This window comes from Perognathus longimembris, chromosome 26 (genome assembly GCF_023159225.1).
Source record: "Perognathus longimembris pacificus isolate PPM17 chromosome 26, ASM2315922v1, whole genome shotgun sequence".
NCBI classification, from domain to species: domain Eukaryota; kingdom Metazoa; phylum Chordata; class Mammalia; order Rodentia; family Heteromyidae; genus Perognathus; species Perognathus longimembris.
This window is the reverse complement of record NC_063186.1, coordinates 6,428,709-6,440,684: the sequence shown is the minus strand read 5'-3', so window position 1 is coordinate 6,440,684 and position 11,976 is coordinate 6,428,709. Positions and strand designations below refer to the sequence as shown.

The 11,976-nt window shown below is 45.0% G+C and overlaps 1 protein-coding gene across 1 annotated transcript in view; it reads left to right on the top strand.

Moving 5' to 3' along the window:
- The first annotated feature begins 351 nt into the window (after window positions 1-351).
- Topaz1 (testis and ovary specific TOPAZ 1) overlaps window positions 352-11,976 on the top strand; it is a 32,663-nt gene continuing 21,038 nt past the window's right edge. Inside the window, exons 1-5 of the mRNA XM_048334464.1 lie at window positions 352-718; window positions 1,640-2,871; window positions 2,902-4,106; window positions 8,229-8,290; window positions 9,915-10,039. Coding sequence (XP_048190421.1) covers window positions 352-718; window positions 1,640-2,871; window positions 2,902-4,106; window positions 8,229-8,290; window positions 9,915-10,039 — 2,991 coding nt within the window. The remainder of the gene's footprint in view (window positions 719-1,639; window positions 2,872-2,901; window positions 4,107-8,228; window positions 8,291-9,914; window positions 10,040-11,976) is intronic.

Genomic DNA, 11,976 nt, shown 5'->3' with positions numbered 1-11,976 from the left:
AGGCAAGCTCTAAGAAGCCAATGGATGACAGGGGTCTTTGCAAGGAACACTACCTGGGAGAAGGTGCCTAGAAGCTTCTAGAAGTTCTGGCCTAGTGTCATTCATGACGCAGGTCCACGGGGGGGGTCAGACCGCCATAGCCTCTTTTCAGAAAGGCGCAGGCCAGGACGGTCCTCTCACGTGGCTGTAGGCCTTCCGGTGTCGAGGGCGGGACTTCCTGTCATGCCCCTTCCGGCCGCACTCTGGCCATTTCCGCTTCCGGCTGTGGGCGGGGCCGGGGCCGCGGGAGCAGGGTGCGGTGCGGAGCAGGGCAGTGCGGTGGGCACCTGCGGACCGGCGAGACTGCCGCGGATGCGGCCGCTGCCACCTCCGGGCCCCGCCACCGCCCCTGGGCGTGAAGGGGAGGCCCGAGGCGCACGGAAGCGCGGTGGTGGCCGGAAGCTGGCTTCGGGGCCCGGCGGCCGCGGCGGTGGCGGCGGTGGCGGCGGTGGCGGCGGCGGGGCGGGCAGCCCCGAGGCCCGGGCACGCGGCGAGTGGAGCAAGGCCAGGAAGAGGATGGGGGCCTGGACCTGTGCGGGGAAGGAGGTGGACAGTGATCACCGCCAGCCGGGGGAGGCGGCCCGACGAGCTGCCGAGGGACCCGGGGACCCCGTGGGGCTGTCGGCCCCCGGAGGCTCCGTAGAGGGGTCGAAGGATGCGGAGCCTGGAAGACACGGTGGTAAGGAGGGAGGTGTGGGGGGGGGGACCCTGTCCTCCAAACCTCCCTTCCACCTCCCCCTTCCGGCTCCTGTCCCCTCCTCCTCCTGTCCACCTCTCACCTTCCCCGAATGCCCCCATCTCGCGTGTGCATTGTGAATCCAGTGCACCTGCCTGATTGGGAGAGGCGGGGTGGAAGGGATTTCGTTTTTAAAAGCTGCTCGCTCATTTAGGAGTGATTAAGTACTTTGGGGGCACTCCTGTAATCCCGGCCGCTTGAGAAGCTGTGGCAGGAGGAGCTCTGATTCCCGAGGCAGCTTGGGCTGTGAAGCTAGAGCCTGCCAATTTCCAGACATCTCTGCCTCCATTCCCTCTCCCTCTCCTTCTCTCTTTCCCTCCTCCCTTCCCCCCTTCCCCCTTCTTCCCTCTGTACCCTTTCCCTCCCTTCCTCCCTTCCCACTCTCTCCTCTCTCCCTCCCTCTGCCATCCTCTCCTCTATCTCTTCCCCATCCCCATCCTTTTCCCTTTCCCCCTTTGCTTCTCCATTCTCCCTCCCTCCACACTCCCTATCTCCTTCCATCCCCTCTCCCTCTCCTCTCTCCCTCCCCCTCCCCTCCCCTTTCCCCCTTCTTCCCTCTGTACCCTTTCCCTTTCAAATCCCTCTCCCTTTCTCTTTTCCTCCTCTAAGTTCTCCCTACTAGCCCCTTTCAACTAGTGTGAAATAATAGTGGCACTAAGGGTTTTTCACCTTTTTTAGAATTTATGTTCCTTCCTACAAATGACATCTTCTTTTAGTTCAAAAAGTTTGTTTCCCTATATAGTTACTAAGGGAAACGAAAATAGATGTCTTCATAATTTTTTTTCTTTTAAATTTTAAATGGTTTATTGTTGTTTTTCTCCCCCAAATAAAATGATTTCTGGTATATTTTGTTGTTTGATTCAGCCAAGGGAAAAGCAAAAGTTATGGAGACATCGAGCGATGATCCACAGGCAGGAGTAGACCTGGTCAAAAGCGAACCATTAACCAGTTCCGAATCTTCACAAACAGTGGAGTGCAGTGAATTGGGAGGTGTGACTCTCTTCGAACCTGTGGCTAAGGATGGTTTGATAGAAGGAATTAAAAGAAAAATTCGAATAAAAAAAAGTAAAAGTTTAGAAAACCCACCTCTCACAATAATTGAAAATGAGTCCACACAAAATACGAAGGTTGGAATCCAAGATGATCTGTACATGAATACTGCAAAATATTCTTGTAACAGCTTGTCACCAGGAATAGAAAATAGTTCTGTTTTAAAGCTACATGATTTCAATAGTTTCCCCCATCATAATGAAAATGCCCTTGCATATAAATCTGACGGCGGATATGTACATGTAGCAAAAAATTCCTCCAAGTTAAAGAAAGAAAATCTTAGGAGTCAAACAGAAAAGAATGCCACAGATAGTATTCCTAAGCTCTCACAAACCACAGAGAATCTAACAGGGGTAAATAAGTTACTGCTTGAAGAAAGTGATTTGTACCAAAGTAAAAATAATGGCTTACTTTCCTGCCTTCAAAGTGAAAAAATTAAACATGCAATAGAGGAGAACAGTGTTGGGAAAAGACCCAGGAAAAAGATGAAGGTGTCTGAAAAAGAACAAACAGCTCTTGACATGAATGTCTCTAAGGTGTATAACAAGACTGAGTTGGCCTTACAAGAAAATCTCAGTATGGAGAGGAAAGAAGCAGAGACCACCACAGAATCGAAAAAGGCTTCTTGCAAAGTTTTGAAAAAAATAAACCATAACACATACTCTCCAGGGAGTCATTTACTGAGTCTCCCAGAACCAGGAGAAAAAAAAACCAAAAGTCCCAGACATCCCATAACCACCGTATTTCAGGGAACCCTTGAGCCCCTTTCTTCAAAAGAAGTAAACAAACACACTTCAGATTCCTTAGGAAGTAAAAAAATGGAGCCAGAAGTGTATTTGAAATCAGGGACAAGCTCTGTGGTGAAATTACTTACTGACCAGCATCGCACTGAAAAGAGACCTTCCTGGGAAGATAAGAAATACGAAGCCGAAGAATCAAAGACAAGCTGTCAACGAACCGTCCCCGTGGCTGGCAAGAGAATTTGGCCTTGTTATTCTTGTGCCAGAACATCCGCCTATTGTTGGAAAACAGCTTCATTCACAGACGTGGATTATTCCCTTCCTGAGTTTGTGGAGAGTGGTAGGCAAGATGATTTTCTTAAACACATAAACCAGTCTCCCTCCACTGACTCCAAGTCCTTGGCAGAAAGTTCCTCAACAGAACACGACAAGCAGTCCTCAAGTAAAGGAAAACCGGATTCTCATTTGAATTGCTTGCCTTGGGTTCCAGTGCTTCCTGCTATTCCAGCGGCGGTAGAACCTGCTCTGGCAGTTACCAAGGCCCCTGTGATTAGTGATCAGAAGATCAAGTCCGAGGAACCCAGTGGCAGAAATGGGTCAGAGGCGGTTTCTAGTACAACTGAAGACTCCCAGGTAACTAATGGGACCCAGAGCTCCACAGGAAATAAGAAAAAGGAGAGAGGAAACTTAACAAAACCCACCGTGACTGGTGCTTCCCAGGAGGGCCAGGACAGCAGTCATTCTACCAGCAAAAATTTGCATGGAAAAGCCTGTGTTGCCAAGCAAGCACTTGTGATCCCGGATCTGGCGAAAATACTGAACACAGGACGGCTAGCCAATTTTAAAATTCCTTTACTGAAGAATAAAAGAGGAAAAAGAAAAAAAGTCAATGCCAATACATCAGAGAGAGAGGCTTACAGTGCCCTTGACCTGCTGGACAATCTATCTGGAGCAGAGACAAGACAGACAAGGAATAAAGACAATGCCTCCACAGCCACTTCAGGGCCTCAGTCTTTGAGCACACAAACGAATGTTGCTCCAGGGCCAGCTTGTTCTAACTTGTTCTACAATAAGAATTCTTGTAGTATTCCTTCAAGCTTTTCAAAGAAAGGTGATCATCATAAACCTTCTAAGCACATCCCTGAAGCAGGCAGTATTGCTCCTCCGAAGGAGCCTGTTTCTCTCACACTGGAAAAGAATACTTTTTCTTGTGATCCTGGGTGTAGAGAAGCTAGTTCGTTCTGCTCTAAGAAACAAGTGACCTTCGAGCCAATAGCTGCTAAAGTCAGTGGTAGGAAGATGACTAAGAGCATTTCAGACAAAGTAGGAGTTCCAGATATTCTGAAAGCGTATGAAGATGATGTCCTCTTAATTGATGTCATTCAAGATGACCCAGACCTCTTTGGAGTCTCCAATGAAGGAGATCTCTCATTTGCTTCCGAGGTCCCCAAAATAAGCCAGGAACCCAAAGTTGCTGAAGAACACCAACCATCAGATTCCAGGCATGTGGAACTCTCAGAGAGAAAACCAAGTGATCTGAGGTATGCATGCCTTTTGGAGCACATGATTGTTGGGAGTTTCAAAATCACTATAGCCTTGTTAAAAATCACTCATTTAGGGCTGGGGATATGGCCTAGTGGCAAAAGTGCTTGCCTCGTATACATGAGGCCCTGGGTTCAATTCCCCAGCACCACATATACAGAAAATGGCCAGAAGTGTCGCTGTGGCTCAAGTGGCAGAGTGCTAGCCTTGAGCAAGAAGAAGCCAGGGACAGTGCTCAGGCCCTGAGTCCAAGCCCAGGACTGGCCAAAAAAAAAAAAAAAAGTCACTCATTTAGGGCTGGGAAAACAAACAAAAATCACTCATTTATCCAGCTATTATTGGAGATTTGTTATTTTGTTTTGTTTTTTTTGGCCAGTCCTGGGGCTTGGACTCAGGGCCTGAGCACTGTCCCTGGCTTCTTTTTGCTCAAGGCTAGCACTCTGCCACTTGAGCCACAGCACCACTTCTGGCCATTTTCTGTATATGTGGTGCTGGGGAATTGAACCCAGGGCCTCATGAATACGAGGCAGGCACTATAGCCACTAGGCCATATCCCCAGCCCCGAGCTTTGTTATTTTTTAATCTAGTTATTTATTACATATATTTACATAGCAAACATATTGCTAAAACCAGAACTAAGCTCAAAACTTAAGAGTCAAGGGATATATACAAATATACATATGTACATTCATGGGTGTATATATGCATTTATATACGTATATATGTGTGTATATAATAGAACAAAAAATAGCTTTCAAAACACAGTTGACTTGTAGAATGCCTTTTAAAATTAGAGACTGCTTTTTTCAAATGTCATTTGGGGTTATTGTTATCAAGTTCACTATTATAAACATGCAGATAAACTTTTAGCCAAGTTATGAAGATTGCTGTGTAGTTCAACTCATTTTCTTTTTTTCCTTTTTTTTTTTTAAATATTGCCTGTGAGGCTTGAACTCTGGACACTGGACACTGTCCTTTTTTTTTTTTAACTGTATTTTTTTGTGTTTTTTTTTTTTCTTTTTTGGTACTGGGGATCGAACCCAGGACGTTGCACTTGCTAGGCAAGCGCTTTGCCACTGAGCTACATCCCAGCCCTGGACACTGTCCTTGAGCTTTTTCACTCAAGGCTGGTGCTCTACCACTTTGAGCCACAGCCCCACTTCCAGTTTTCTGATGGTCCATTGGAATAAGAGTCTTACAGACTTTCCTGTCTGGGCTAACTTTCAACTGAAATCCTCAGATCTCAGCCTCCTGAGTAGGTAGCCCAGCTTGCTATACAATTTGCTTTAGGCAAATTATTTTACCTTATCTGTGAGCAGAAGAAGTATATCCCTCAGAATTGTGAGGATTAAATCAAATGGTAGTTGAAAAGAGTTATAGCACAGGAGAAGTAGTGAGGGCTTGTATCAGCCAGGTTTTGTTTTGGTTTTAATCTCTGTGATGGTTACCTAAGAAAACTGTTGATTAAAGGAAGAAAGATTTATTTTGAGGCACAGTTTCAGAGAAGTCATTCCAAAATCAGCTGGCTCTACTACTTGAGGCCTGGGGCAAGGCAAAATAAGGTAACATATTCCTGTGACAGAGGAGGCTGCTCACTTCATCACAGCCAGGAAGCAGAGAGAGAAAAACGGGAACGGGGCCTGGGACAAAGATAGGTCTATCAAGTGACCTACTTCCACCAGCCAGGCTCACTTCCTAATTTCCCACACCCCTCTCCATAATGACATCCAATTATGAATTCACCGATGGATTCATTCATGAATTTGATCCAAGCTCTCATACTCTAATCACCTCTCAGTGATTGGCTCTACCAGCTGAGGACCAAGGTGTCAAAACCTGAGCCTTTGTGTCAGACACTTCCTGTCAAACCATAAGGTAATTTATTAAAGCTGAGAGTATGCCTCAGGTGGTAGACACCTACCTACTAAGCAGGAGGCCCTGAGTTTAAACCCAGTTAACCCCCCACCTCACCCTCGAAAAAGAAAAGACATTATTGAAGGTTTTAAAAACATGTTTCTGCCTACTCAGGAGGCTGAGATCTTAGGATAGTGGTTTGAAGCCATCCAAGGCAGGAAGTCCATGAGACGCTTATCTCTAGTTACCCAACAAAAAGCCAGAAGTGGAGCTGTGGAGCATTATTAATGCCTTGAGCCAAAACAAAAACAAAAAAAAAACCCAAAACTCAAGAGACAGCATTCAGGCCCTGAGTTCAAGCTTCAGGGCTGGTGCACGTACACAGTTTCCTTTGGAATACAAGAGAAAATTAGAACAAATACTGCATTTGTGTGTGTGCACGAATGTATGCACTCATGTGCTAGTACTGGGACTGAACACAGGGCCAGAGTGCTGTGCCTTAGCATGTTCACTTAAGGCTGGTGCTCTACCACATGAGCCACAGCTCCATTTCCAGCTTTTTGGTGATTGATTAGAGATAAAAGTCTCACAGACTTTCCTTCCCAGGCTGGTTTTGAACCACAATCCTTGGATCTCAGCCTCCTGAGTAGCTAGAATTGCTAAGTTTGTAAAAATGGAATGGTGTATCATCATTTATATTTGCGTTTCTCCCATATTGTAGTTTTCATTTGTTGAGCCTGTTAGATGTAAGAACATTTAATCCTTACAACCTTATGAGTAGGTCTTACTTTAAGTCTTACTTTACAGATATGGCTAAACAAAGAAGTTGAATCGTATTGCCCCAGTTGACATAGTAAAGTGGTAGAACAGTGTTTGAATCCAGGTTGGTCTAACTCTGTGATCTCCGTTACCTTAACTTTTTTTTTTTTGGTTGTGGGGCTTGAACTCAGGACTTAGGTGCTGTCCCTGAGCCTCTTTGTGCTTAAGGCTAGTGCTCTACCACTTGAGCCCTAGCGCCACTTTCAGCTTATGAGTGGTTCATTCGAGATAAGAGTATTACAGGACTTTTTGCCCGAGCTGGCTTCGAACTGCGATCTTCAGATCTCAGCCTCCTGAGTATCTAGGATTACAGGCATAAGCCAAGCATACCCAGCTACCTTAACTGTTAGATTATACGCTGTCTTTGGAGACCACACAATAACAAGAAAACCAACAAAAAAATAAACACAAACTGTTTCCAGTCTGTCTTCCTTTTACTTTGCCAGGAAGACATACATACACGTTTGAGAGCCGAAGTTAGAATGCTGTTGTCAGTGGAATGCTTACTTTTGGCACATCGTGTCACATCCTTTCAGAGTGACAAAGTTGGAGAGGCAGCACTTCACGGCCCCCAGTGACATGGTTAAAAACCAAGGGTGCGGCTGTGAAGATGGCCTAGTAGTAAAGTGCTCATGTTGTATACATGAAGCCCTGGGTTCGATTCCACATACATAGGAAAAGCCGGAAGTGGCGCTGTGGCTCAAGTGGCAGAGTGCTAGACTTGAGCAAAAAGAAGCCAGGGACAGTGCTCAGGCCCAGAGTTCAAGCCCCAGGACTGGCAAAAAACAAAAACAAAAACAAAACACCAAGGGTGTGATCTGCAGAGGAGCTAGATTCTGGGTCCCAGCACATTAACACCATCCTGGAGGAAATGATCATGTCATCAACTGCAAAAGCTAGTGTTGGAAGCCCAGTGCTGGTGGCTCATGGTTGTCATCCCAGCTTCTCAGGAGGCTGAGATTGGAGGATCATGGTTCAAGGCCAGCCCGTGTGGGAAAGTCCAGGAGACATTTTTTTTTTTTTTTTTTTGCCAGTCCTGGGCCTTGGACTCAGGGCCTGAGCACTGTCCCTGGCTTCTTTTTGCTCAACACTAGCACTCTACCACTTGAGCCACAGTGCCACTTCTGACCATTTTCTATATATGTGGTTCTGGGGAATCAAACCCAGGGCTTCATGTATACGAGGCAAGCACTCTTGCCACTAGGCCATATTTCCAGCCCCCAGGAGACTCTCTCCAGTGAGTCACAGAAGAAGCCAGAAGTAGCCACTGTGGCTCAAGTGGTAGAGCACTAGCCTTGAGCAAAAGGAGCTCAAGGACAGCATCCAGGCCCTGAGTTCAAGCCCCAGCACCAGCCAAAAATAAAAAAGCTAATGTTGGATAAGACTGAAAGAGAAATATTGTTTTCAGAGTCTGTTACAATGTTTGAGCTGTGTTTGCTTCCTGACAGAGAACTTCCTGTATTGGACCCTGGATTGATGAAGTCAGAGACCTGTGTTGCTCTGTCAAAAGGTAATGTTTATTTTCAAACATGCAAAATGGATGTTTTCAGAATAAGCAGTAGTGAAGTATCTATATATCCCCATTCTGGCCTCATGAAAATGAATTCATTAGAATATAAAGCTTTTCATTTAAAGTCCATTTACCTCATAGGCAATTTACCATATTTATTCACCCTATTCGCTATTTATCCATTTTTACCGATTTGATTTTGAGAAAAATTCCATTTGTTTAATTAATAAAAAACTTTGTATGCTTTAATCTAAACAAGATAGGTAATGACCTCCTCAATTTTTACAGTCTTGAAATTGAAATGTGTTTCAGTTTTAGCACATTTTAAGTCTGAGTCATGAAAAATGTGTAAGAGCTGGGCATTGGTGGCTCACACCTGTAATCCTAGCTACTCAGAAAGCTGAAATCTGAGGATCATGGTTCAAAGCCAGCCAGGGCAGGAAAGTACAAGAGACTTGTATCCCAGTTAAGTATCCAAAAAAGCCAAAAGTGGAGCTTTGGCTTCAGTGTTAGCCTTGAGCAAAAAAGCTCAGGGACAGCACCCAGGCCCTGAGGATCATAGTTCAAACCCAGCCCAGGCAGGAAAGCCTGTGAGGCTCTTAACTCCAGTGAACCACCAGAAAACTGCAAATGGAGCCATGGCTTAAAGTGGTAGAACACTAGCCTTGAGCAAAAAGAGCTTAGTGATACTGCCCAGGCACTGAGTTCAAGCCCCACAACCGACAATATATGTATTTTAATAGCTGGACGTAAGATCCTTCTCTTTTTTTAAAAAATTTTTTTGCCAGTCCTGGGCCTTGGACTCAGGGCCTGAGCACTGTCCCTGGCTTCTTTTTGCTCAAGGCTAGCACTCTGCCACTTGAGCCACAGTGCCACCTCTGGCTATTTTCTATATATGTGGTGCTGGGGAATTGAACCCAGGGCTTCATGTATGCAAGTCAAGCACTCTTGCCACTAGGTTATGCTCCCAGCCCATGGACATAAGATTCTTAAATATCTATCAGGTGTGTGTGTATGCATGCGCGCTAGCGCTTAAATTCAGGGCCTGGGTGCTATCCTTAAACTTTTGTGCTCAAGGCTGGCACTGTGCTACTTGAGCCACAGCTCCACTTCTGGCTTTTTTTGTAGTTAATTGAAGGTAAGAGTCTCACAGACATTCCTGTCTAGGCTGGCTTTGAACCGTGATGCTCAGATCTCAGTCCTCTTGAGTAGCTAAGATTATATGGGTGAGCCACTTGTGCCTGGCTATCAATTCTTTTTATACTATGTAGCAGTGTTACTTTGGTAGTGAGGAAAAATACTGTGTAATTTACTGGAATCCTGTAGGTTCAACTTTTAGAACAGTTTTTTAATCACTTGCTTATTTTGCATAAAGATTCTCGAGTTGAAGAGCTGGGAATGTGACTTTTAGTGGCAGAGCGCTTGCCTAGCATGCATGAAGCCCTGGCTTCCATTCTTCAGCAACACATACACAGAAAAAGTCAAAAGTGGTGCTGTGCTCACATGGTAGTGTGTTAGCCTTGAGCAAAAGGAGCTCAGGGACAGTGTCCAGGCCCTGAGTTCAAGCCCCAGGACTGTCAAAAAAAAAAAAAAGATTCTCTGGTTGAATATTATGTCTTTTCAGCAAATGAGATGAAATGTGGCTCCAAAGGCACAAGCATTCCCGTGGAAGGGATTCATGAGGCAGTTGAGAATGACAAATTGGGAGACCTCAGTGAACAGATGAAAGGCTCAAATATGGACGAAAAGGTACTAGGAGATCTTTTTGCATTTTCTTATTTCTTGGTCTTAAATAGTAGCAGTGCAGGAATTCATGTCCACAGCGCTGTCAGGTGGCAAACGTAACTGCTTATTATTGAATAAAAGAATCCCATCACTCTGGGCAGGGGATGTATCTCTTGGCATTTTGCATAAACACAGTGTTTCCCTAAACTGGAAGAAACATGATGTACTATGGGATTATATCTTTAGCTTTTCAGCATCTTGAAATTCATGCTAAACCTCTGTAAATCTTCTTAAAGAAAACGTTATGCATTTTTCCCTGCCTCATTAAACATGAAATGCTGAATATTATTTGACCTTGCCTGAAGTTTTACTGTCTTTTAAAAATATTTCATTATGTGGTACTGAGGAATCAAACTCAGGGCTTCATGCATGCTAGGCAGGCACTCAACCACTCAGCCACCCTCCCAGTTTCGAAGGTGAGCATCACTTATTCAGCCACAGGTACAGAGTGCATTGGAATTAGAGCTAAACCTAACTTGGTGCTGGAATATACCATGGATGTATGATGGGGAGGGGGGGACCTTTTCTATATTGAGTTGTTTTCTCAAATTTCTTCTAGGTAATAATGTGTATGATTATCTGCAATTTTTCATAACTGATACCTGAGCAACTATTTTAAACTTTTTTCTTTCCCACTCAGCCTTTCTCCTCCTGTTACAATAGAACTCTATAAATACAAGATTTTTGTTCATCTTGTTTTACTCCTAAATCTCTAGCTCTCATAGCAGTGGTTGATACTGAGTAATGAAAAGTAACTGTTGAAATAGTAAGGAATATGAATCTCAGTTGATCATAGTCTTAGAGAATAATAGTACTAGAAGTGTCCTGTAACATAAAAGATAAAAATCTCAACCAGTGCCAGTAGCTCATGCCTGTAATCCTAGCTACTTGGAAAGCTAACATCTGAGGAACACATTTCAAAGCTAGCTTGGGCAGGAAAATGCACGAGACTTTTATCTCTGTTTAACCACCAGAAGCCAGGAGTGGAGTTGTAGCTCAAGTAGTAAAGCACTAATCTTGAGCACAAAAGCTCAGGGACGGCACCCAGGCCCAGAGTTCAAGTCCCAGGACTGGCACACATACAAAAAAAAAAACAAAAAACCAACACCTCACAGAGTTCTTGCTTAATGGTTTGATGATGATAACAAGACACCTGTATTGAGCCTTTATCATATGCCAGCCAGCCACTGTTGAATGCCTAGCGTTCCTTATCCCATTATATTCCTGTGACATAATGGAGTGCTTGGAAGTCTCTGAGGCCACTCCCAGATTTCCTAGTGTGTCAGCGGAACTCATCAAGGGACTTAGGCAGAGTCCAGGAGACAAGCAGATGCAAGCTTCTTGTTTTCCTCCTCTTCTAGAGTTACCCAGAAAGTTCCCTTCTCCCAGAAATGGTGTGTAGAAACACAGGTGGAGACCATGGAGTCCTGGAGGGCTCCCCCAAGCGCTGGCCTGTAGTTTCCATTGGAGGCTGTGTGAAGACAGCTGACCTTGTGCATTCCGTCTTCCAATCCCATCAGAGGCCTAGCCAACGCCAACCATTTGGCCCGAGGCCCCTCAAATCACATTGTTAGCACAGACTGTCTGGCATGGTCTTACTCCACCAAGTGAACAATGACATCCTTACCAGGCAAGATGGCCCAGGGGCTTAGTGTTTGCCCTGTTCCTAGGAGGCTAAAGGGCCAAGCCTTTAATGCCAAAGAAAATTCCATTACATACCTCAGGTTCAGTGATGAAGGATGAGCTTAGCAAGTCTAGGTTATCTGTACTCTTCGAATTCAAGTCTGAGATGAGTTTAAAGTTTTCCTTATATAGATAGAACTCAGGGCTAGGTACCAGTGGTTCATGCCTGTCGTCCTAGCTACTCAGGAGGCTGAGATCTGAGGATCACGGTTCAAAGC